A 25,368-nucleotide genomic window follows, 5' to 3' on the forward strand; every position below is an offset into this window, starting at 1 on the left:
GTTCAGGCAGCGGAGGATAGTTAATCAACTACAAATTCTTATAAATTAATATGAATAAATTTTAGGCTCTTAATAACTAAAAGCGCTTGTCGGCGTGGCCAATAATTTAACGAAGAAAAAATTTATGTTTCTGCACTGAAATATTTTCGAAGCGTAGATTGGGGCCCCTTTAAAACTTATAACTCACGTGAATTTCCTTGGCGGTCGTGGTTTTCTTCTTTAGATCAAAAATCGTTTGATCGGCGGCAATCCAGGCTTCGGTTTCAGCACGTGGGGAATTTTAATTTAAATATCTCCTTCACCGAATTAATTAAGGGATAATTTACTTTAAACTTTTAAATTTATCGATTGATGAAAACAGAAATTTACAAATAACAAATAAATTGGCCTAAAATATCGGCTCACAAATAGAACATTTAAAATCGAACAAGAAATTTTCACAAATAGGTCTTTGGTAACTATAAAAAGAGATCTGCACGGTGAGGATTTCAAAAGGGAAGTGCTGTCTTTTCTCTAAGCTTCTAGGCTAGACCTTGCTTCTCAGAATCTCGATGTAATAATTTGCATAAAAATTTGCCATTGGTAGAACGCTTGTGACGTAGACATGACGTCAGTGGCAAGCAGTAGAATACAATTCCTTTAATTACAATAATAATTTAATTTATGTAATTCTTAAAACTGCTTAATCTTATAGACATAGTTCCTCTCATACAATGTACATGTGCTAGTGTAACTGATAAGGCAGGGTTGTTGTCTGATAATAGATTAACATGTGTTGCTTTCAAACGATCACCTTCTTGGTGCTATTTCTATGCACTGTGATTGGCTTAGACCTGCCAAAGAGATTTAATTACCATGTGGTTCAGTTGAATTAAATCATTAATAAATTAATATTCTTATACAATTTTTATTAGGTTTGAGACTGTTATAATTAATTTCTGTCGTTTTATCAATAATATAATTTCATGCTATGACCTATTTAGTTACAATAAGACCTGACATATAATATAATTTCTTAAATAATAAATAATTTCAACGATAACACATACATTTTATTTTTTTATTTGAAATTCTTGATCCTTTATGGATAGTTTTGATTTTTAGAGATGGTATTATATCTTACGTGAAGCCAGCGTGACATTTGACAATACTTTGAATCAGTCAGCTGCGTTCGAACTGTTTTAAAAACATCTGATCGATAGTAAACAAAGTGTAACCTCAAAATCAGTGAGCGATTCATAAATAATTTGTGCTTTATTTGCAAAATAATTATAATTTTATTGAATAATTTTCCTAGAAAAATATTCAGTACAGAACGGTACTCTTATCAAATATACAGTTATTGATAAGTAAGCTTTATCGCTCGGTCGCTAACTATTCCTTTAGCAAATTCTTTCATTTTAAAAGGTAATCACAATTTTTCTCTCTTTTCATGAGATCTATTTGAAAGATTCATCACACTATCTATCTATATCTCCCTCTCTCTCACCGCAAATTTATGACCGGACGCCAGTCAGTGGCGTTGGCGTTGCGAGAGCGTCATTCCCAGAGCGGAAGTGCAGCGTGAACCCTTTGCTGCACTTTACGACGCCCTAAACGGCGTCGACTGTATGCGATGCTATGGACGTGGGCTGCTGATATGGACGGCGTCTTATCGAATTGTCCATGACACCGTTCCCTCCCCTCCTCTCGTCCGACCGCAGAACGTTCCTTCCAACATATTTCGTCTTATTATGTTCTCATGGTCTGCCCTACTATAATAATTATTGTACAGTAGAGCAGGGTAGCAGAGTTCAATTATCATAATTTACTTCCATTGGTCGATTAAAAGATCATGAATTCAATGTAGTGACAAATTGAATAAAATGACTTTGGAATTGTTTTCAACCTCCCACTCCTCTTTTCCACCTCTTCCACCCCTCACACTCACTCAGTCACCTCCTTACTTCACATGTCGTATTTACTGGAAAATTGGAATTATTAATTCGGTTGCTACACAATTATCAATTTGCAGTAAATTCGGTTCTGAGTTTTGTTTCTAAGATGTTAGCTCAGGCTATTCAGTTTGTAAGTACAGAGGAGTTTGATAATAAGTTACTTGACAGTATAACTTTTAACTTGGTATTGCTATAGTCTGTGCAAACCTTGGATTGCAGTATTGCTCTTATGGAGTACAGTGCTGCCACATTTCAAGCATCAAGAATCTTACTACAGAATCAAGAGAGCCTATGAGCTATAATTTTGTGAGAAAAAGAGCGTAGGCCTTTTTGATAGAATCAGCATAAAAACGGCGACAGTGTGCTCCTATTGTTATATTGAATTTATAAAATAGTATTATAGCATCTTTTTTTAAACTAATAAGATAATAGATTAAATATAGAAATTTTAATCTATCGTATTTTTAATATATTTATTTTATTAATTTCAAAAAAGTGTACTAAAACTCTATTTTATAAGTAGCCCTGAATTCATAAATTTCAAGATGTTATATTGAAATACAATATTGGCCATAAAACCCCCCCGTGCTGGAAACTGAGCTTTGAACGGACTATAGATAACTGGAGTTTGATGATGGTGTGGCTAGCAGTCCTCGTATTGTAATGTATTGATGAATTAAACAGGGAATAATTCACAAACTGAATTATAAAAGCTTTAAGGTAGGTACTTGAAGAATGCATAATTCATTTTCTCTCCAATGATCCAAATAAATTTGGAAGTAGATTAATCAATAATTATTTTTGAAAACTATCATAATTTTTATAGAAACTGATTCTAACTTGGAATCACTGTACTGATCTTGAAAGGTTTAAGAAAAAGTCTAGTGACAGTATTTGGAAAGGTATTATCATAATCTCCTTCCTTACTTGTCCAGCCGTGTAGATTCACTTTAAACAGTCAGCATTCCTTATGAATAACATCAAGGCTTCCCATTCAAACAACGCTGACAATCAAGAGTGAATCTCGCTACACCTTCGAGTAGCACAGAGCACAAATCCTGTGTCAGAATTCCTCATAAAATTACGTCACGGCTTACCATTTAAATAACGCTGACATTTAAAAGTGAATGTCACTATTACCTCAAAGTACAAACTCTGTGGATTGAACTGACAGTATTTCTTATAAGGCTTTTCATTCAAACAATGCTGACATTTAAAACTGAATTCGACTATATCTCTGAGCAGCACCGAGCACAAATTCTGAGTCAGCTTACCTCATAAATAACATTAAGATTTTCCATTGAAACCTTGCTGACATTTAAAACTGAATCCGACTATATCTCTGAGCAGCAACGAGCACAAATTCTGAGTCAGCTTACTTCATAAATAACATAAAGATTTTCCATTGAAACCTTGCTGACATTTAAAACTGAATCCGACTATATCTCCGTGTAGCACAGAGCACAAATCCTGTGGATTTACCGAGGCGAGCACAGACTAGGGACTACTGTTGAAATGTGGCCGGCCGGCAGACACAGACAGGCATTATCAGTGGGTCAGTTTGAAACAGATTTATGGCCGTGTTCTGCGCTGACTGAGATAGAGACAGTAACAGTCCTCCAAACTCCACGCACTTGTTAATGCATTCTTAATACGGCTGTCCGCGTTCTTTTAGCCGTTATGCCAGAGTGAGACGCTGACTGTATAGGAGAAGGGTTTGTATCGATCTATCCAAGAGAGACGAAAAGACAGAGAAAGAGTGAGGATTGATTGATTGATTATATGCCTTTATTAGGGCGGAGTTAGGACTCCTGGTCCTCTCTGCCACACAACCCTGAGAGATGGAAATTAAATTAATCTGATATGATAATTATTGTTGGTACTTGTTAATAATGATCAATTATATCTAAAAAATGTTGTAATTACCAGGAAAATATATCTTTTCCTGATTTAATAGTGAAGTTTCACAATTGAGATTAAATATTCTGTTAACCAGAACTCTGGTAGTACATTTCTTCAAAGCTAACTAATATTCCTGGCAATTTTTCAATGGTGCTGAGTTGGAAAAGAATAGTACTATGAAAATTAAAAAAAATCTTTATTAGGTGGAGTTGGGACTTCTACTATCTGTTTTGTGTAATGACAGCCAAGAATAGCGAACCAATTCAAATCAGAGTCTGGTTTAAGATCGCAAATCTCACTATATTGAAATACGAGTCTTGAGGCGAATCCACACCAAGCATTTTTTCAGGCGTTTTCAGACGACTCGGCAGAGCAGGAAGCTCTCCGATTGGCTGATTACCAACTGATTCCCGAACGCCAACCCAATAAGCCAATTGGAGAGCTTCCTGCCCTGCCGACTCGTCTGAAAACGCATTAAAAACGATTCGTGTGGCTTGGCCCTTCAACTTGAATAATGCCAGCTGAATTTATTATTAAAACTATTGAACTTATTATTACTGAATCTATTATTACCAGCTAAATAATGCTATTGTTTTAGCTCTGTATCACAGGATATTTTGTCGAGTAAACAGGAATAAAATAAAGTTCTCAAAGATAATGTGCTATTATTAGTTTACTAAAAACGTTCTTTCTATTATAAAAATAAATTTTGTTGCGCATTGAAGCTGGCTAGTTTAATGAGAACAATTTAGATTTTTGGTAACTTGGGTGCTCTAATCAGTGGATTATTTTGCTCGAGGATCCGACGTCCCTCTTCCTTGTAATCGTAATCGCAGTCGTGGGCTTCCGAATACCTGAAAAATTTATGCAAAAAGAATCTACATTAGTTTTTATGAAAACATTCAAATAATACTCAGCTATATATACAAAACATAACTGTATAATACTAAGCAATTTTATTACAATATTAATTGAAATAAAAGTATGCATGAAAATGAAGGATGGATGTATCGGAAATCTAGACTGATTCATGAAATATACTTTGTAAATGACTTAGTTGAAAGAGCCGTCTTCAATTCGTTCTGTGGCAATCAAGTCTTATTACTAATGTTGGGTGATCCCTAGAGATTCAATATTATTGTACAATATAAGTACCTAATTATAACATCAGGCCAAACAACTAGAATAAACACGTCATAGACACTGTGGCCTGATGTTATAAGTAGGTGATTTATTAATAAAACAATATTGAAACTTGAAGTACCCTTTATTATTTTAAATATTACAACGACTAGTTTCGAAAATGAAAATGAAACAGAACTTGGAAACGACCTATGGTCGAAACTAGTCGTTGTAATATTTTAAATAATAAAGGGTACTTCAAGTTTCAATATTGTTTTATTAATTTATAAAAGTAGCCCATTCAAGTGAAGTGTTTTTAGGTAATTCATTGTAAAATAATATTTACCGTCTAGGAGCCGCTCAAATTATTACTTTTTCTCAATTGGGAGATTCATATGACTCAAAATTAGAAAAATAAGAGTTATGTCATAGCCACCTCTAATATAAGGCCCCGGCCTACGATATTGCAACGTCGCAGCGTAGGCCTAGAATCTAATACATGATTGGTGAAAAAGATCAGCTGGTATTTTTTAAAATCTTTTTCACCAATCATGTATTAGATTCTAGGCCTACATTGCGACGTTGCAATACGCCGTTGTCGGCGTAAGCCGGGGCCTTGTATTAGATGTGGCTATGGTTATGTTTAAAATTATTGAAATCATTTGAAACACCACCATCCTATATTTTTAGGTCTTCCAATACATGACAAGTTACAAGTAGGTATGGTACCATCATAATAATTGTTAAATTCATTGGTTTTTGCGAAGGAAAAATGTAGTATGCATCCCGTCATTATAGTGAGATTTGCTCCAAACTGTCAGCATTGGTTGAATTGGAATCATCAACGTTATTCATGAGGAATACTGACAGCTCCAAATGAATATCACTGTAGAGTTTTCTCAATCAGGCAAATGACACCCTCGGCTAAGTTCAGGCGAAATATTTCCTCCACAGTGAAAAACTCTGAAACCAACTTGAGTCTCTAGATGCACAAGTAACTCAGGCGTTCATCCTCTGATATTGAAAAAAAAACATCCTACGGGGGTTAAAAATTTAACTTTAGCCTCTAGATGCACGATAAAAGTCAGGGAATTATTCACGCTCAGATACTAAAAATATTTGCCATAGAAGAAACATTTTAGCACCTAGATGAACAATTAACTCAGGGATATTATTAGCCCTCACATACTAAAAATATTTCCCATAGAAGGAAAATTTTACTTTTCAAATGAACAATCAATTCAGGGAATTATTCATCCTCAGATATTAAAAAAATCCACAGGGAGAAATAGTTGAATCGCTAATTGCAGAAAGGGGACATGTCCAACTTTTTCAAAAATTGTTTTTTTTTTTTTCAAAAAATCAAATATTTAATGTAAGATACATCGTTTACTGTAGGAAGGATACATGTCCAACTGAAAGCATTGTAATGACGACGTTTTAAATACCGTAGTTTACTACAGGTTTAGGTTCAAGTTTAAATAAGTTTTTTGTCTCTCCTGTAAAATTATGAAAACTGGACGTGTTCCCTTTTTGCAATTAGCGATTCAGTTATACTTGAGCCTCTAGCTCTAGATGCACAATTAACTCAGGGACTTATTCGCACTTGGATATTTTAGCATATACATGAACAATTAACTCAGGGATATTATACACCCTCACATACTAAAAATATTTCCCATAGAAGGAAAATTTTAGTTTTAAATGAAAAATTTATTCTGGGAATTATTCATCATCAGATATTAAAAAATCCCACAGGAGGAAAAAGTTCCACTTTGGCCTCTAGATGCACAATTAACTCGCCCTCCGATACTGAAAAAAATTTCCCCACAAGTATAAAAATTAAACTTTGGTCTCTAAATAAACAAATATTTGAAAATATCGAATTATTCACCTGTGAATACTGCAGAATATGTTGCCACAGCGACAAGTGTATGTGCTGATTATGGTCAATCTCTTGCGGCAGACAGTGCATCGAGCCTTGGCCTCCTTCTTCTTTTTTTTCACCCTCGTGTCATACAAACTAGTCTGTGATCCTTTCACAGTAGGAACTTTACCATAGCCACCGTCAGCCGCCTGTCTGAGCCTCTCCTCATCGATCAGAGTGAAACTACTGTCATCCGGGTATCTCAGCAGCTCTGAGGATGACGAATTCCTCGACAGTTGGATGTGGAAATTGCTTCGGTTCCTACCGATGTCCCCGTCTCTTGAGAGCATCCTTGATCTAGTGTTCAGAGAAGCTAAGGTTTTACTGGTGGGTTTACTCGATTCTGGAGGACTCTCTTTTGATCGACTAGCTCTGGAAAGGAACCTCAGAGAATCTCGGCGCGACCGATCGTTGGCCACTTCTGAAGACGGATAATTGGAATCGGTATCATCGGTTTCATTCAGAACATCACTCATTTTCGGACTAGATACTTTGAATCTGGATGCTGAGGATTCTTTGCTTCTTCGTGTGGAGTATTTACATGTTGTCGAGAAACTTGCCATGTTTTCAGAACTTGGGGTTTCTCGTTCCAGGCCACTTCTTGGTCTACTGAAAACTGACACCACACAACTGACAGCTGATATTTTGTCTTTTTCCTGGTCTGAATCGAGACTCGAATTCGCCATGGGAGGAACTCTGGGGAACCTAAAAATGAAAAGTATTTTCAAATAAAATTGTTGATTTGAATCAAATTTGAAGATTTTTATTCATCCCTTAGGGTGAGCACATAGAGGAGAAGCAAAGGTAGGTTCCATCTTTAGAATATTGATTTAATGCATTTTATTAACATGCGAGTAATCGCTCGGACTTGCAGAACGTCAGTGGTCGCGCGTGAGCATTTTGCTCACACTCACCCTTATGGCTCCCTAGACTATTAACAGTTGGTTTTGACAATGCTCTTTCAATATTTATCAATTTCAAATCTTGCTCAACGTGTTTCATGTTATTATATACTATTTAATAGTATATAATAACATAATACATGGAGGAAATTCCAAAAATACATACTTCAAATTTATTGTTAGAATTTACCATTTTTATGGAATAAAATAATCTACTCATGAATGGAATGAATATACTTTCTTTATTTGACTCATTTTTCGACAACTAGATAGAATAAAAAGATGGTGAAAGCTTAAATCAGAAGATGGAATTGAATAGGAAGATAATACCTATACATTGAGATTAGTCAACGTTCAATCTGTCATCCTCAAACTGTTCAAGGACTCAAACTGTTCAAGAATGTCTAGAGGACAGTCACAGCGAGGATTACATGAGCTGCCAACCTTGGAAAACGAAAATTCCCAAAGCTACATACCAAAGTTACAATTGTGCGGCAATTTGTCGCGGGCGCGACTACTCACGTGTTAAATAGATACGTACTCTGGTGGCGAATATTGGAACGACCCATATGATACGACTCATTTCAATACATGCATTACATTTAGCAATCTCCGCTCCACAATGTTTTCACCCATATTCAGAATTCAACTAGCACCTATTTATTGGTGTTAGAACCAATTATACTGGTGAGAAATGATAAATATCGAACATGAATTTGAGATTGTAAATGTGTTCTGCCAATCTATGGCCAGCCTTACAACACAGCCGAATCTGTTCTCGATTTATTTTTACTTTACACTCAATGACTCACTTTGCAGATTTGGCTACTGTTATAAAAAGTTGTTGATTATTTCGGTGAATCATTAATAACTCAGAATACATTATTCTAGTGTATGATATCTAGGCCAGATTCCACAGTAGTCGGTTAAATTTGAATCGTTAATGATTTCACGAGAACCAATCAGAGAAGGCTTTTTCGAAAAATAAGCTTCTCTGATTGATGATTCTCATTTATTTATTTTATTTATTTATTCATATGGCTTTTATTGGCGAAGAGATCCTTTTGGATGTTCTGCCTCGCCGTATTACCCAATGTCATTTCCTATCAACACTCAAGTTTATAAGTTATATATTGGGTTCTTCATGTTTTCTCACTGAAAATTTGCACTTTCACTTCCTGAGTTTCTATTTTATAAAGTTTAAAATTAAGAAAACTTATTTTTAAACACAATTCACATTTAAAAAGCAAACAAATATAAAATTTTGATGATTATATTAAAGCTGAAAATATCACATTACAAATTTTTCCATGGCATCATTTATTTAATTGATTCTCATGAAATGAATCACGATTTAAATTTAACCGTCTTTTGTGCAACCGACACCCAGTCTTTTTTCCAGTAAAACAAATTAGGAACCATAAGGCTGCGACCACACCCGTCATGCAGCGTTCTGATCCGATCACGGATGACAATGGCCTACAATGTGCATGCTTCACATATCCGTCATGTGATCTTTCCTACCACTACCAAAAATATAGGATTTAACAAAATCCTATATTAACAAATCCTATTTGACAAATATAGGATCCAATAAAAATATAGGATGGAAATTGATGAGGAACTGTATTATTTGTTCAAATGCTAATGAATAATTTAAATTAGTATTCACGATCGTATGTTAACCACTTAAACAGACTGTTATTTTACTAAGTCAATGCTATAAAGTGGTAAATTACAAAAATGTAGCGGCTGATTCGAATAACAAATAGCTCGACTTAGGGCCGGTTGCTCAGTCAAAGCTTAAACTGAATTTAATCAGCTGGTGGTTTAACCTCAAAATGAGACTAGACTAGATAGAACGGACTAGACTAGAACGGACGAGACTAGATATGGATCTAATCCAGTTCTAGAATGGAATTTATTTTAAACTGGCACTGTACAAACGGCACATAGGGTCGCTTTCTCCAATAAAGTTGAACTCAAATTCTAGTTTAAACCAACAACTGACTCAATTTAAATACATTGTAATGAATGCAGCATTAATTAAGCAGGTTTGATGGTCAAACCAACTTTGAAGAAAGCGAACCTTAGTTGCCAAAGATCGTAATTACCCTTATCATTAAACGAAAATCCTAAGTTAACTGCCATACAAACCACCCCGATGACTTCTGCTACTACAAATATTCGTGGTGATTCACAGCATTTAACTCAAGAGTTTCGTTTAATGAGGAATAAAGGAGAATAGAACGCTGCATGACAAGTGTGACCCAGCTTAAACCATCAATGAATTTATTATTTTCAGTTATTTATCTCTGATTTTGGTAGAGAGTTAGTGGGTAGGATATTTTGAATATTCTTTCCGAAGAATGGACATTGATATGTCCAAAGCTCCGCCAATTTATGTAGATGCATAACAATATAATTATCTATAGTTATTATATTACAAATTACTTTTTCATATCATATACAGTTCAATAATTATTTTCTTAGTCTATATTATGTACATTCATCTACAATTTTGCTGTATTGTAAGCAATTGTATATAAGTGTATAAGCCAGTATATATTGTAATCTACATAAATAAAGTACTCAATCAATCAATTCCTATCTTATTATTTATTCATATTAACTATTTCTGAATTAATTTTTTTTGTTTTTGTTATATGGTATAAATTATGAATACCATAAGTAATGTGAAACATACCTGTGCAAAGGCAACGCAGTACAGCGGCGAGCTCTCGACAGCCGACTGGCATCGCTGAGGATCTGACAGACGCGTTCGCCAGTGAGGCGGTCATCGTCAGGCGACGTACGCGGTCGCTCCCGCTCAAACGCGGCTCCCACACACTCTACCGCGTCGCCAACCGCCAGCCGCGGACTGGGAGTCGCGCGACTAGCTATCTCCGGTAGCACTGGCACGCGGGAGAATTCCGTCGTTCTAGTTTTAGCAGGTCGTTCTAGAAATTCGGTCTCTCTAGTTGTACCAGGAGGTTCTAGAAACTCAGTCGTTCTGGTTTTCCGCACCAGACTGGCTGACTCACAAACGTTCTCGTCTTCCAGTCGCGATTCTAGACTGGGGATTGGAGGCAGTTTAGATTTACTAGTTCCTTTCTCTCTTGCGCTTTCGGCCGATGTTGATGCAACTGGTGCTCTGTCTTCGTTATCGTCTTCTGTTTCCACAGGTCTCAACTGGAAAATTGTAATGAATTGAAATTTTAATTAAATCATTGAATGTCAATAATACACAAATACAAGTGCATAACAAAATTATACAATAAAAATGTTTCGCTTGAGAGTAATAATAGTATCATTTGTTCACAAGTCGTAAAAACGTTTAAAATATCAGTTTCCAATATTTGTTTCAAATTGTATCAATCTAAAACAAGTTGTGAAAAGCAATCCTATATTGTAAGAGGTGGTGCATGCACATCATCAAGATCTCAGTCGATCACAAGAACACAGCCCGGGTAGGAACTTCAGTGAGTAATGTTTTCAATGCGTTAAGTTCCTGTTGCTTCCAGAAATTCCAAAGGATACAGTATCATATATTTGATTCAAAAATTACCAAATTTTTTTTAATAATAACAGCATATTGTTATTCATAGGAAAGAACTCAAGAGTTGAGCTAGTTGGGGGCCATAACCTTTCCCTAACCTAGCCTTAACCTTCAACCATCTTCTCTTTAACCCATTCAGGGTTGTGTGGCAGAGAGGACCTGGAGTCCTAACTTCGCCCCAATAAAGGCGAATCAATCAATCAATTCTAACTAATCCCCAACTAGTGTGCAACAGTGTATCAGCCTGCAACAAAAACTTGACGCCATATTATAAATAAAGACAATTTTTATCAAGAGCTGAAGTTATCGATCATGAGCCAGCCAGGTCACTCGATATTATTATAATCAATAAATAATTTTATTTCCATCATAAATTCCATTTGACATTCATTTCAAGTTTTGGAAATTATATGACCACTTTAAGTTGTGTGGTCATTGTTAGTAATGTATTTAATTGTAATTACTAAATAATTGTTAAGACGTATGGGTTAATTTTTTTTGGAGTTCAGTTTATCACTTTACAGACATTTTAGCGCACGACGTCTGTAGCACCCTGTAAACTTTAATCACTATTCTCAACAAGCCAAGATAACCAGCAAGAAGCAAAAAATCAAATATAACAAGATAATATACATGAGTAGATCTCCGTACAGCACAATAACATACAAACATACAATTAATAAAAAACAAAGCAGCATACAAAAACAATACCTAAATTGAAAAACAACTGGATTCATGAATTTCCAATCAACATATCAACTCCAAATACAAAGTAAAACAAAAAATTTCAAACCGGGTTAACTCTTAGAACATCAACATCCGTTTGGACCCATAGCCATGCTTTTTATTTCTTTAAAAATGTATTCTTATTATTACATTTCCTGATATCTATTGGCAAACTATTAAAATATTGTGTACCCAAGTAACTAAGAGAATTTTTGAAAATCATTGTACTAACTTTTTGAGATCTGAGAAATTTTGAAACTGCTCGTCTAGTATTATAAATCAAGTTATCTGTAGCCTACCCGTATTTCCACTTTTTTTCATAGAATAATCGCAGAACAATATATTATTATTATTATAGATTACACTATATAGATTATACATCTATTACACTACATAACAATCTGGTCCATTCATTCCAAAAGCTACAATTTGAAATTACTGTTTAAATAAATAAGTGAGTATCTCACTTGGAAATAGATGTATTGAAATCGTGCTAATATCCAAAAGACAACAAGAATCAGAGAGTAAGTGCAGAATATAATATTTGAAATTTCTAAATATGATAAGAAAGAACACACCTTATGAGTCTTCCGTTGAATTGCGAGCTCTGCAAGCTTTGTTTTCAAGTCATACATTTTTTCCATAGTAACTGTGTTCTCATCAAAACGTTTAGTAAATTCGTCAGTCTTCAGCATACCTTCGTCTTCGAATAAATTACTAGAATGATATAATTTGTACATAGAATTATAACTTAGAAACAACATACGGTACAATTGAAAATTCAATGACGAAAATATGTATAGCAATAAATATGAGTTGACAAAGTCCTAATTTATAACTAACGATTAACTGACTCTGATTCTTCAGTGCTGAACCTATTCATTGATTATCAGTCTCTGGAATTCGTTCATTAACTGCGCTGGGATCTGATGTTCTTATTCCATTGAATATAATTGTTTACAATAATTGCAACAGCAAACATGGAAATATTCAATTCTGACTATTTTTATGGCGCTAAACTGATAATGAGGATTACCGTATTTCAAGAAAATTTACTTCAGTGAATTAATTTATTAAATTTAGTATGTATGCATGGCATTTCAACTTTCTTAAATTTTCAGATTGCATTATTTAAGCCCCAAGTGTTAAACTAAAGTGTTATTCAACTAAATTTCTTACATAGCTTCAACTATTTTCTTCAACTATAGTTTTATTTAGCATTCTATCTCGCTATTGTTAAAATTTTAACTGAATTGTTCCTAGCACTAGATCTGATCACATTTATTATTCATATCGAGGGAATTGTAAAGTTTATATCTACTTTTCTATTCATTCAGAGCTCTGTTGTTTTATTTTTGTTTAATAAAAATATTTGTTTAACATTGTATCCATACTGTTCATGAGATTAAGAAATGAATATGGAACATGAACGATCCCTCACTATATAAACTCAGGGGTTGTTAAACACAATATTCTCTCATTATTTTTAGTATATATTGTAATCAATGTATTTTTTGGAAGAATAAATTTCAATTTCAATATACCTTACCAAGAACTATAACAGTTATAGAAGTGCTGCATTCTAATTAGACATGCATAGAGCACACCTAGCTTTGTGATAGAAAAATGAATGTTCATACAAAAATAATCACTATGTGATCCATATTTCATGTGCGAGGTGGTGACCAGCTCATTGTCAGCTGCTCCAAAGGCTGACAAACTGATAAACTTGATTTATTATTCCATTATTCGTTATGATTCGTTACCAAACCAGTACGAGATCAATGTTAATAATACATTTAAAACAAATAAAAAGTTGACACAACTGATTATTTGAAGATTATAAAGTTTGAGTTTCAGCATACTTACAGCATTGAGGAATCAGATAGTGGGGAGTAGGATCCATCAACATTTTCTAGCACCCTGAACATATTCAATTGGTCCCCATCACGAAAAACTAGAACCGCCATTTTGCACCCGGGAGGCAAGTCATCTAGAAGCTCCTCTCTGTCAACACATAATCAACAGAATTGAAACTTTCAGGTAATAAAAGTTCGAGCAATAATATCTAATATTGCGAACAGAACAGATAAATCGTAATCAAACCAAATAACTGTCAAGTTGTATTATTAGTGATAAAGTTCGTTCTCAATAAACACATGAACTCTATGAATTCCTTCCATGAATGTATACAAGGTATGCAACACCGTGAGAGTCCTCCATTAATTTCGTCATAAGAGATGCGAGAATTGATAACGAAGTAGCCAATAAAATGAGAAAGGCAACTTGGTAATGAACAAATTGCTTATATCATAGATAAAAGATAGCTTAGATTAATATGCATGCATGCTTCTTTATGCGTGTGTACTTATATCTTGGTTCTTATGCTATATTTTCTCTATGCTTATATATGTATCTATAGTGAGGTCCACGTTATAAAGGCAGTGTACGATTGACAATACTGTTGCTGTCCTTTTCTATCATACAACAAAACAGATAGCGCTATCTCTCTCGCTTTGCAATGTTGTCAGTTTGACAGAATATTTTATTTTTACTTTTGACAGTGACTGTACAAAAGTAAACAAACAATTCTCAGCCGCCATTTTTTTCTTCATTCTATCAAAATACTTGAGTACACAAGTCGTATAATTGATTAAAAATGTATTTTTGGAACAATTAAATAATTTTTAGACATTACCGTATGAGAAATACAAATTAAAATACCTGAAATGAATACCTAAAAGTTGATAACTAACCATCCTAGACTTCATCCATGCTTCATTTTAGCCTACACGTAAAGGTTAGACCCACTCGTACCGGTATAAATAATATTGAAAGGTTATTTTAGAATTATTTACATTGAAATTACTTATTTCAAAAAGGATTTCTATTTTTCTATTATTTTAAAAATAAATGGGAACAGAATAACTACCAAATAACTTAATTTCTGTTGTTTTGAAATTCAGATTGTTGTATCACAGATTTTTTAAATTAGCCGCCATTTCAGGTTTGTATAAAAATAGAAATCTGATCTCAGTTATGAAAGCAAACTTTTGAATCAAATTATGAAGAAATATATTTTCTTGATTAATTTGACATCAAATTAGTTATTTTATCAAGGAAATGATAATTTATTATTATTGGATCAAATTTAATGGGATGAATTGAGTAACAGCTGTGTACACTCAGTGGTAAAATGGAAAGACTTGGCAACGTTTTTCTCCTATCTTTCTTCACTGCCATTATAACGTGGACCTCACTATAGATATAGAATAGGTAGATGTCTCAAAGTTTACATTGATTGATTCTTCATTTTTCACTTGATCTAAGAACCAATCTATATAAGATATTGAACACTTGACAAGTACGTCCAGGCATGACCTCTGAAGCGTGCTATGAACGGATCTTGGAATTTCTCCCAGGGTATCAAGTGAGTAGGAAGGAAAGTTTTGTGAAGATAGAACTATCGAAGCAGAGGAGACATGGTGTTTTTTGTTCATTAAGGAAAAATTCTACAACATCTCCAGTAATAGTGTTCGATTTTGATAATGCTGGAACTATTTCTTCCTGGGTTTTTATCCTACATTGGGCCCGTTCTGTGTACATGGAATGTGGTAAATTGTCCGATTCACAATTTACCAAGTAAAAAGTTCCGCGTTCCATGGGAGGAATTTTGACAGATTCTGTTCCAGAAACCTGTTCCAGCTCCAACTTTCTGTACCACAGTCGAAATGTGGTAAATTGTCCGACCTGGTACAGTTCCAACTATCTGAGCTCTCATTGGTCGATTATTGTAGTCTGCTTGCTTCTCTGCGCATGCGCTATATATAACATATAATACATAACCAACAATATGATGTTTGATAACCATTCATTAAATGAATTTTTCTCGATAGAAAATTTGAGAGCAATGGAATAAAAGAAATTTACACTTTTCTAGACGGTATGTTTGTAAAACAGCCTTTCTTCATTCACGCAGCTAGTAAACGACACATTGTAAATCAACTTTATATGTGCGCGCCAAAAGCTTGAACCAACGATTTTGAAATGGCGTTCCATGGGAACATTTTGCACTAGTCACGTGATGGAACTGGAACAATTTACTGTACACAGAACGTACACAATGTGTCATCATTTTTCCAATAAATTGAAATTGAAATTAAAATTGAATTGATGCTCAATAATCTCTGTAGATTATTAAACATATCACACTATTATCGAATTCTGATAGGAAATAAACGAGAATTGATACCTGTTACTTTCCATGAGCTCTCTTAAAGCAGCATCATCCAGAGGTAGGACACGTCTAACAGTGCTGATGGGTCCGCCTCTCATAGATAGCACCAGTTTGAGTGTCGACCCACTTTTGACGGAGTAATCAGCCAACAGTGACGCATCATCCAGCTCTTGCAGATTGTAAATCAAGTGCTGCTGACTGATCGGAATTCCTGTGGGACAAAGGTGAAAAAAAATCACGACCAAAACACTGCATAGGCTGAACTGTTATTATTTTACACTGATTAATTTTAAGGTGATTTTACGACTCACGCTGGCGCACAAGGAATCTTTCTTTTGCCTGTGTTTTTGACTCAACTACTGTACTCGTAGGAACATAATCATAGACCTTAATTACTGTAAGAAGGAATAATATTATTAAATCACTATTTCAGAAAGAAAGGAACTTATTTCGCCAAAATACAAAATACAGAATCACTAGAAAATATTTTCAATAATTAATACAATAATAATTGAAATATACATACATAATCATAGAAATGAAAAATACATTGTACGAAATAAAACACTGCATACAGATTACCTTTCATAATTATTTATGTAATAATTGAGAGTTCCTGTATTTCTATGAATTAAAGTTATATTTTTGCTTTAGTCTTGTGTAATAGCATATTCTTAACTTTTGTAAAGCTTTCTTATATTTGTTTTTGGCAAATGCATGAAATCATACATTCAAATCGATAGTTCAACTATAGATATGAAGTGGACGTATAAGTAGCATTTAGTACAAGTATGAAGTAATAATAATATTCGTATGTCTTTTATTGGTGCGGAGTCCCTGAAGGAAATTTCACCTCGTCAAAGAATATCATATCATTTAAGCCGTCAATGGGATTCACCACTGTTGTTCGGTATATCAGCCGGGACCGACGATACTGTGGTCCAGTATTTCAATAATGTCTGTCTATCAATAAACTCTATGAAAAGCCAAATTATACACTTTAAAAATGTTCCTATACTTCCCCAATTATATATTGGTGATGATGAAATTGAAAGCACTGACTCTGTTAATATGCTAGGGGTAAATTTTGATGAAAGGCTGACATGGACTTTACATGTTGATAGTATGATCAGGAAAATAAGTAAAAGTCTCTTCCTTATCAGAAATCTGGTGAAGTATGTTCCACACAACACCATTAAAGTGGCGTACTTTGCTACATTTTATTGTTATGTTGTGTACGGTATAGAGCTTTGGGGGTGGTACTTCAAAGGAAAATATTCAAAGAGTATTTGTACAACAAAAGAAAGCGATAAGGTATATGGCAGGGCTCGGATACAACCACCCTTGTAGAGAAGCATTCCGATCACTATCCCTACTAACAGTACCCTCTATTTACATTTTCAGGCTGACTGTGCATTCTGTCCAAAATAGAACGAATTCCCAAATTAGAGCCGATACACATTCGTATAACACTAGAGGGAGAGAAAACTTTGTAACTCAGCCTCATAGGAGGAAATTATTTGAGAGGAAGCCTAGCTATGCAGGGTGCAAATTTTATAATGGACTTCCAAGCTTTTTGAAACTATTATCAACTAAACTGTGGATTGAGAAAATTCAAAACTAACCTTCATAAATTCTTAATAGAAAAAGTCTATTACTCGGTGGATGAGTTTCTGGAAAACCATCCTTGAAGACTATTAGATAAGTATTGTAAATTTTTATGTATTTGTTATGACTGACATGCTATATTTTCAAGAAAATATTTATTCTAATTGACGCATTCTTGTACATTTTTATGTATATTTGAATAAAGATGATTGATTGATTGATAACGTGTCCATCCGATAACACGTATGGAGTATGAAGCGTGATTAGAAAAACTAAGTATAAGCAGGAGTATGAAATGTGTTATCTATGGGTGTGTTCACATGAGCAACTTTCTTGATGCAACTTTTGAACCACCTTCAAACAAAGTTTCTCTAATGAGCCAGGGGTATAATTTTTTTAGATTTCTACCAGCAGTTCTGCAACTATTTACACATAAGAATCAGCAGGAGTATGAAATGTGTTATCTAAAGGGTGTTTTCACATGAAGAACTTTCATTGTGCAACTTTTTTAACCGCCTTTGAACTAAGTAATAATGGGGTATAATTTTTTGTAGATTTCTACCTGCGGTTCTGCAACTTAGTTGCTCTATGTGAACACACCCTAACTGAAGAAAAAATGAAATAATCGGATGACAATCAATTGACATCATTTTACGGCGATTAGATTTAACATATTCTTACCTCCAATTCGTTGGATTTTGACTTTGACAGACTTGATGGTATCGTGAGGGAGGACCGACATTTCAAATTTAGTCCCAGTCAGTGTTTCAACAAACAGAGTGATCGATTCTTCCCGTCGATACTTGGAGAAGGCTCTGTAGTCCTGGAAAGACATCATCAGCTGTTTTCGAAGCGGACAACTGTGGCCCCCTCATGGAATTCGTCCAATACTTATTTCAAACAGGATCACTGCCAATTTTGCGTTGATCATGGTTGACCTGAAACAATTCATTATTTATCAATAATAAGAAATGATTCACTATACCTATATAACAATAACAAGAAACCTGTCACAGATATTTGAGATAATATTAGCATTTACTATTCACAACAAGAAAGCTTCTAGAACAAATAGATTTAAAATTATATTGTTATTTATTACATCGTTCAAAACACAATAATGTATTTATTTTTGGCAATATTTATAAAAGAGAAATTCGATAAATTGCAGAACTATGTTTGTCTTTTTAATCTACTCAAGATTAAATTTTAAAATCCTCTAGATCTGGTTTTTGTTATTGATAAGAAATGATGACTCACAATTTCGAGTATTGTGTTTGATTGTGGTGGCTTTACCACACGCTACATACACCTACTATAAAAGCGAAATATTACAAACCAATGCAGTAGTGTGTTTATCCCCGTAAATTTCATGTTTAATTGAAAATTTCTGTAAATTGGGACAAAAATTCTGATTTTCTCTGGAGTAATTATGATAAAGTCAACATTATTGTTAATACAAACAACACAAGAAACAATGAACTGTATATTTGTGTAAGTTGTACAAATACAGTAGGCCTAATGATTAGACGGCTCTATTAACTTTATGTAATTGATGTTATAACATCAATATACAGTCCAAAGTATAGAGATTATGCATCAAGAAACAATGCTATTTTCAAAAAATAAGCTTTCATAGTTTCAAGGTACACTTTTACCGAGGATGAAAAACAAAAGAGAGGATCAACAAACACATCTTAAGAGTATCTACACCAAGATACTAAAGTTTTTATTAGATTTGAAAAACTAGTTGATTTTCAATAGAAATTTGATAACAATGAATTATTAAAATTAGTAGATAAATACTAAATTCTAGTTTTCTATTGGAATTCACCACACCGACATTTGATAACAATGAATTGTTGAAATCAGCAGATAAATACTAAATTCGAGTTTTCTATTGGAATTCACCGCACCGGGGTCTATAATGTGTCTCGGGATACAATACAGGAAATGGAAATATGATTATTGAGATTTGACATGAGGTTCAAGAGCAAGCAAGCAGGAATTTAATGGTCGACTAATGCACGTTCAAGGTCGATCGATCAAGCTATTTGTGCCTCTCCTTCTCGAATAGATGGAATAAATTACGCTCCATTGGTGTAACACCCAACTACTGCCAGATTCTTCACGAATAAACTCACCAATACGTGAATAAATAATCAGTAGGTGAATAATTAATAGATCCCAACAAATAATCCTGAGACTGCGGAAGAGTGTTTCTGTGAGAAACAGAGAGGAGAATAGGAACATTAGAAATATGATCCAATTATTCATCATGAGCCTCAAAGTTCAACGGATGAAATCATGTGATGTGTCAATCATTTTATCGTCACACCAACATAAAAATCAAGGGTGTTTACACAGAGAATATGGGTCTCAATGAAAATGAATTGCCAATTTAACATTTTTATTTCACAGATGAGATGAGTCTCTCGGTAATCTCGGAAGGGTGGTGACTGATAACCAAATCCTTGAGAGATAGTTATGAAATTCAAAATCATTCTATGGTGGTAATTGAATTCATTAATATACCGCTAGTTCTTGAGCAACCCAGAACTGTCAAGAAAATGGTTCACTTTTATCCCTCTCTTCAACCAATCACAAGCTAAGGAATTGAATCGAGCTTAGAGAACCAACCTCAAACAAAAAATATAGATGATATTTATGTGAAAACTTAGACAATTCTACCGTCATAGCAATTTTAAATTTCAATTCCGAAGTACGACAAGTATTTTCCACATACTTTCAAAATATTCTATGATAGTCAATATCTATTATTGAATAGAAATGAGCAACATACGAAAGAATAAACAAGAAAACGTGTCGTTTTTACACTTTTTCTCAGCACACCACAATAATTCAGCTGACATAGCACATCAATCGTTCTAAAGAATCTTGATAAAAATAAATGAATAGCAATATTTGAGACTAAAATTACTAACAGAATTCAAAATGGAGTGGAATTTTAGAGGCTCATGGAAGTGATAGATATTCTTTAGATCAGTAAGTAGACTAAGTAGTAGGATAGTTCAGTCCATCTCAATACCTTGATGACAAGGGTTAACAAATTTTGTTGATTCCTCTCGATATACATGAGGCAGAGAAAAGGAAGTCGCTGACTACAGTTAGGATACCTGGCCTAACAAAAATGGGCTTGCAATGAGCATAATGTTTGCTGGAAATTATAATCCTAGCAGCCTGTTTTTGCAGCTTCAGTGTATCCACAACTTTGACTAAATAACCAACTAAAACGTCAAGGTATGCCTTTGATGTCAGCATGCCACCGAAACTAACAATCAACCAGACTTTTGATACGCAGATGATAAATTGTGCAAATTTCAGTGCTCCCCAAAGAATGTCACTTCTTTTTTGTGCTTGCAATGAGCATAATGTTTGCTAGAAGTTATAATCCTATAATCAGCATGCCACCGAAACTAGCAATCAACCGGACGTTTCATATGCAGATGATAAATTGTGCAAATTTCATTGCTCCCCAAAGAATTTCCCTTCTTTTTTGTGCTTGCAATGAGCATAATGTTTGCTAGAAGTTATAATCCTATAATCAGCATGCCACCGAAACTAGCAATCAACCGGACGTTTCATATGCAGATGATAAATTGTGCAAATTTCATTGCTCCCCAAAGAATTTCCCTTCTTTTTTGTGCTTGCAATGAGCTTAATGTTTGCTAGAAGTTATAATCCTATAATCAGCATGCCACCGAAACTAGCAATCAACCGGACGTTTCATATGCAGATGATAAATTGTGCAAATTTCATTGCTCCCCAAAGAATTTCCCTTCTTTTTTGTGCTTGCAATGAGCATGTTTGCTAGAAGTTATAATCCTATCAGCCTGTTTTTGCAGCTTCAGTGTATCCACAACCTTGGCTGAATAACCTTACATGAGTAGACCATAAGCGAAACGGCAGTGTAAAAGTGCATGATAATAAATAATGACCAGATATGCCTCCGTTACATGTCCCCTCAGCTTGAGCAACAGGAAACAGATTCGAAACAGTCTCTTAGTCACTTGTTGGATGTGGCTAACCCAACTGAGTTTTGAATCCAAGACGAAGCCTAGCAGCTTCAGATGTTCCTGATAATGAGGCAAGCTCTGCAACAAACGGCAGATGATGTTTTGTGTCTTGCTCTCATTCAGGTAGAAACGATTTACCAGGAACCAAATTATGGGTGAAGGATGCAGATTTAGGTATAAAGTTGAAGATTGCAGATACTCCGCCGACATCTTCAACACCCGCTGAAGGTCAATGCCAGATGACAGCAATGATGTATCGTCAGCTAAAAAAAGTTAAGTCATTGTTGTCCAAGTCGTTGATCATTATGATAAACAGGACCAGCCCCAGTATTAAACCCTGACGTACCCCAAAATTTAAAGGAAGTAGCTCCTCCCAATGACATCACCTGTGCTCTCCAAGTCGGGTATAACTCCAAGATGAAAAATCAAATTTGGGAAGAGCAGTAGGAACACTCACACTGAAAGCTTGCACTTGCTTGTTGCGTTCAATGCAAACAGCTACATGCAAGTCACAAAGTGTCTCAATGACACTTTTCAAAAAAAATGTCAGCTCATGTGCTATGATTGCTCATATACACATTCAATGTAATCACACCCTTATTCAGCTTTTATTGTTTAATGTATCTTTTATGCTTATTTATCTTATTCTTATCTTATATTATCTATAGGATACGATTTATCATATCATAGTTATCGATAGTTTATCAGAGATTGACAATGGTGTAATAACCGAAACCGGTCTTTCTAAGTATCAATAAATCTGTTTTTGACAATTTCTTAGTCTTTTTCTTTCAATATGAATAATTATCACAATATCAACTTCTCAACTACACAAAAAGAGAAAAAAAATACAGTATTTATAATTTTATTTTTATAACTTACAAGTGGATCAGTGATTTTGTTGAACTTGCTTTTATTATAACTGATAAGTTTTATTATACCTGTCAATATTGATATTTTACTTCTGAAATCAGGTGTCTTCACCACGATCCAAAGTAAGTTCAGGGAATTGTCAAAGCTCTTCAAGTCTCCTTATCAGGGTTAACATTTATTACTTACTAAAGCCTATCACAGAAGACAATTTTATTATTATCATCAAATTTTCTATTGTAGTACCTAGCGTAAACAATCAACTCAATTCTAAAATTGTGCATGTGTGACGAGGCTTAATGATGAAATTTAGGATACCGGTATTGATACTACATTTTAGAGATTATAGTTTTGAGTTCTTAGTGGTAACCCGGCTACTAACGCTTTTGTCACTTGGAAAAGCAACAATCAGGATTAAAAATCAGTTTGATTGATAAGCTAATTAAGTTATTCTCAATAGTATCAACTTACCCATACAGCCGAGAGTCAATGTTGTGCAAAAATATTACGGTATGCTCGTTGTTTGAATTGCAATCAACTATATTTGGTGAAGCACAGCAAAAGTGACAAGTATTATTGAAGCTTATGGATCACAAATTAAAAGTTAATTGGCAGATAAGCCTAGTCGAGAAACTTTGAGAAATTTATATCATTGTGAAACTTGATTTTGAAAACTTATACGAGCAATAATAAAACTGAAACATGTAGGACAAGATATTGACAGGTGATTGGAAGAATCCATCTGACAAGGTTAAATATTTAGATTGTCAATGAGTGGCTCCAAAAGGATTTCAATATTACAAAAAAGACGTTTTTTGAAAAAATAAACTGCTCAATACACAAGAATTAACTAATGGAATGGTCAAAACCTAAAACTAGTAAGCAAGTAGCAGAAGGCAAGAGTGGTAGAAGGTGGGTTACCAAGCAACAAAGCAATTTTGTTTGTAAAATGACCTGCGCTCTACGCCTTGATTCTCGATATCTTTCATCCACCTCAAAACTGATTATAGGAAAGTATTGGTATCAATATTAGGAACAAAGGTGTTAAAAATGTAAAAACTAGAAGTAAATTATCAGAATTAAAAAGCCCTATCTGCAGACGATCTGTTCTTAGTCGATGTTAATAATTAAGTTAATTGATGGAAATAAAATCGAGTTTTAAATACTAAATAACCATTGAGGGATGGAGACTTACCCTTTTGAGGAAGTTATATTATAATAAAATGTACTATACAATAACAATTAATTTGAAAGTGTTACTCTTTAATCCCTGATCCTTTTCAACTCAGAAGAATTTCTGTGATTTTAAGGTTAGGTCAGCTGTTTACTTTTTATGCCATCAGTATTTCATTGTCATAGAATAAATAAATTCAAGGTCTTTTATTTTTGTAAACTGTCTGCATCGCGGAATTTATTCGCTCGCGCAGTTACAACAGCGCTCCGTGATTGTGTTTTTACAACTATAGTGAGGTCCACGTTATAATGGTAAGGGATAAAGATAGAAGAATAGCGATGCCGATTCTCTGCATTATTTAATTATATTTCTACACTATAAGAAACATAATTGGCATCGTTGTGGACCTAGAAATGGATAATTACCACCCGCTTTGTCGAATAATAGACAAGGATAGCAAAACCAAAGTTGATCACTTACTCTCATTATAACGTGGACCTCACTATACAAAGAAAAACATTACCCAATCCGAAATTTGTAAAATGTTACAATTTACTTAGAATATTGACTATCAAAATAAACTCTTCAGCCTTCACCAAATTCCAATGGATTCAAAGCCTTTTCCATGTTATTCAAGGAAAATAAAATGGCCAGTACATCCTGAATGTCCATAATTATTGAATTTTTTTCAGTTATTGATCAAGCGAAATGAGTTTTGTCATTTCTCTTAATGTTTAAATGTTTATGTGTTGCGCATTTATTACGGCGAAATTTGACAGGTATGTTCCTTTTTTAATTGCGCGTCGACGTATATACAAGGTTTTTGGAAATTCTGCATTTCAAGGATAATATAAAAGGAAAAAGGAGCCTCCTTCAAACGCCAATATTAGAGTAAAAATCAGGCTATAGAATTATTCATCATAAATCAGCTGACAAGTGATTACACAGATGTGTGTGGAGAAACCAGTCTATTGATGTATTTCCATAAGGTCTATAGTTTCAAATGGGTACTTGTGAATGAGATGACTGCATGAGGTCTACTGTTCACAGAACTACTAGTTCTTATAGTACGATAGTTTGTCACCTTGTGGGGACAAAATCCCCAACGATATTCCTTTTTATTATCAGACTTCCTGATAAATACGTTAATTACTATAATATATCTATTACAATAATAGACTCTCTATAACTATTAGTTCAGTGAACAGTAGACCTCACGCAGAAATCTCATCCACAAGTATCAGATGTCAACTGTTTTAAATGTTAACAAACTCAGTTCATGTTTGAATTTGTATTCCATATTATGATATAATATTCATCCAGTTCCTTGATAATCTTTCTATCTGATGAAATTTAATTTTTTTAGA

At 34.2% G+C, this 25,368-nt stretch overlaps 1 protein-coding gene across 2 annotated transcripts; it reads right to left on the reverse strand.

Moving 5' to 3' along the window:
• Positions 1-4,494: 4,494 nt before the first annotated feature.
• LOC111051037 (AN1-type zinc finger protein 4) lies at positions 4,495-24,179 on the reverse strand. Of its 2 annotated transcripts, none has more exons than XM_039419534.1 (8): positions 24,023-24,179; positions 18,602-18,858; positions 16,328-16,523; positions 13,945-14,082; positions 12,654-12,792; positions 10,498-10,982; positions 6,856-7,593; positions 4,495-4,693 (listed from the first exon to the last, which is right to left on the reverse strand). In XM_039419534.1, the coding sequence occupies exons 2-8, from the start codon at positions 18,756-18,758 to the stop codon at positions 4,588-4,590; spliced, it is 1,959 nt and encodes a 652-aa protein (XP_039275468.1). In that variant the 5' UTR covers positions 18,759-18,858; positions 24,023-24,179; the 3' UTR covers positions 4,495-4,587. The 2 variants fall into 2 exon arrangements, with proteins under 2 accessions (XP_039275468.1, XP_039275467.1); XM_039419533.1 differs by having other exon boundaries at positions 23,299-24,120.
• Between the last annotated feature and the right edge of the window lie 1,189 nt (positions 24,180-25,368).

This window comes from Nilaparvata lugens, chromosome 1 (assembly GCF_014356525.2).
Source record: "Nilaparvata lugens isolate BPH chromosome 1, ASM1435652v1, whole genome shotgun sequence".
NCBI lineage: Eukaryota > Metazoa > Arthropoda > Insecta > Hemiptera > Delphacidae > Nilaparvata > Nilaparvata lugens.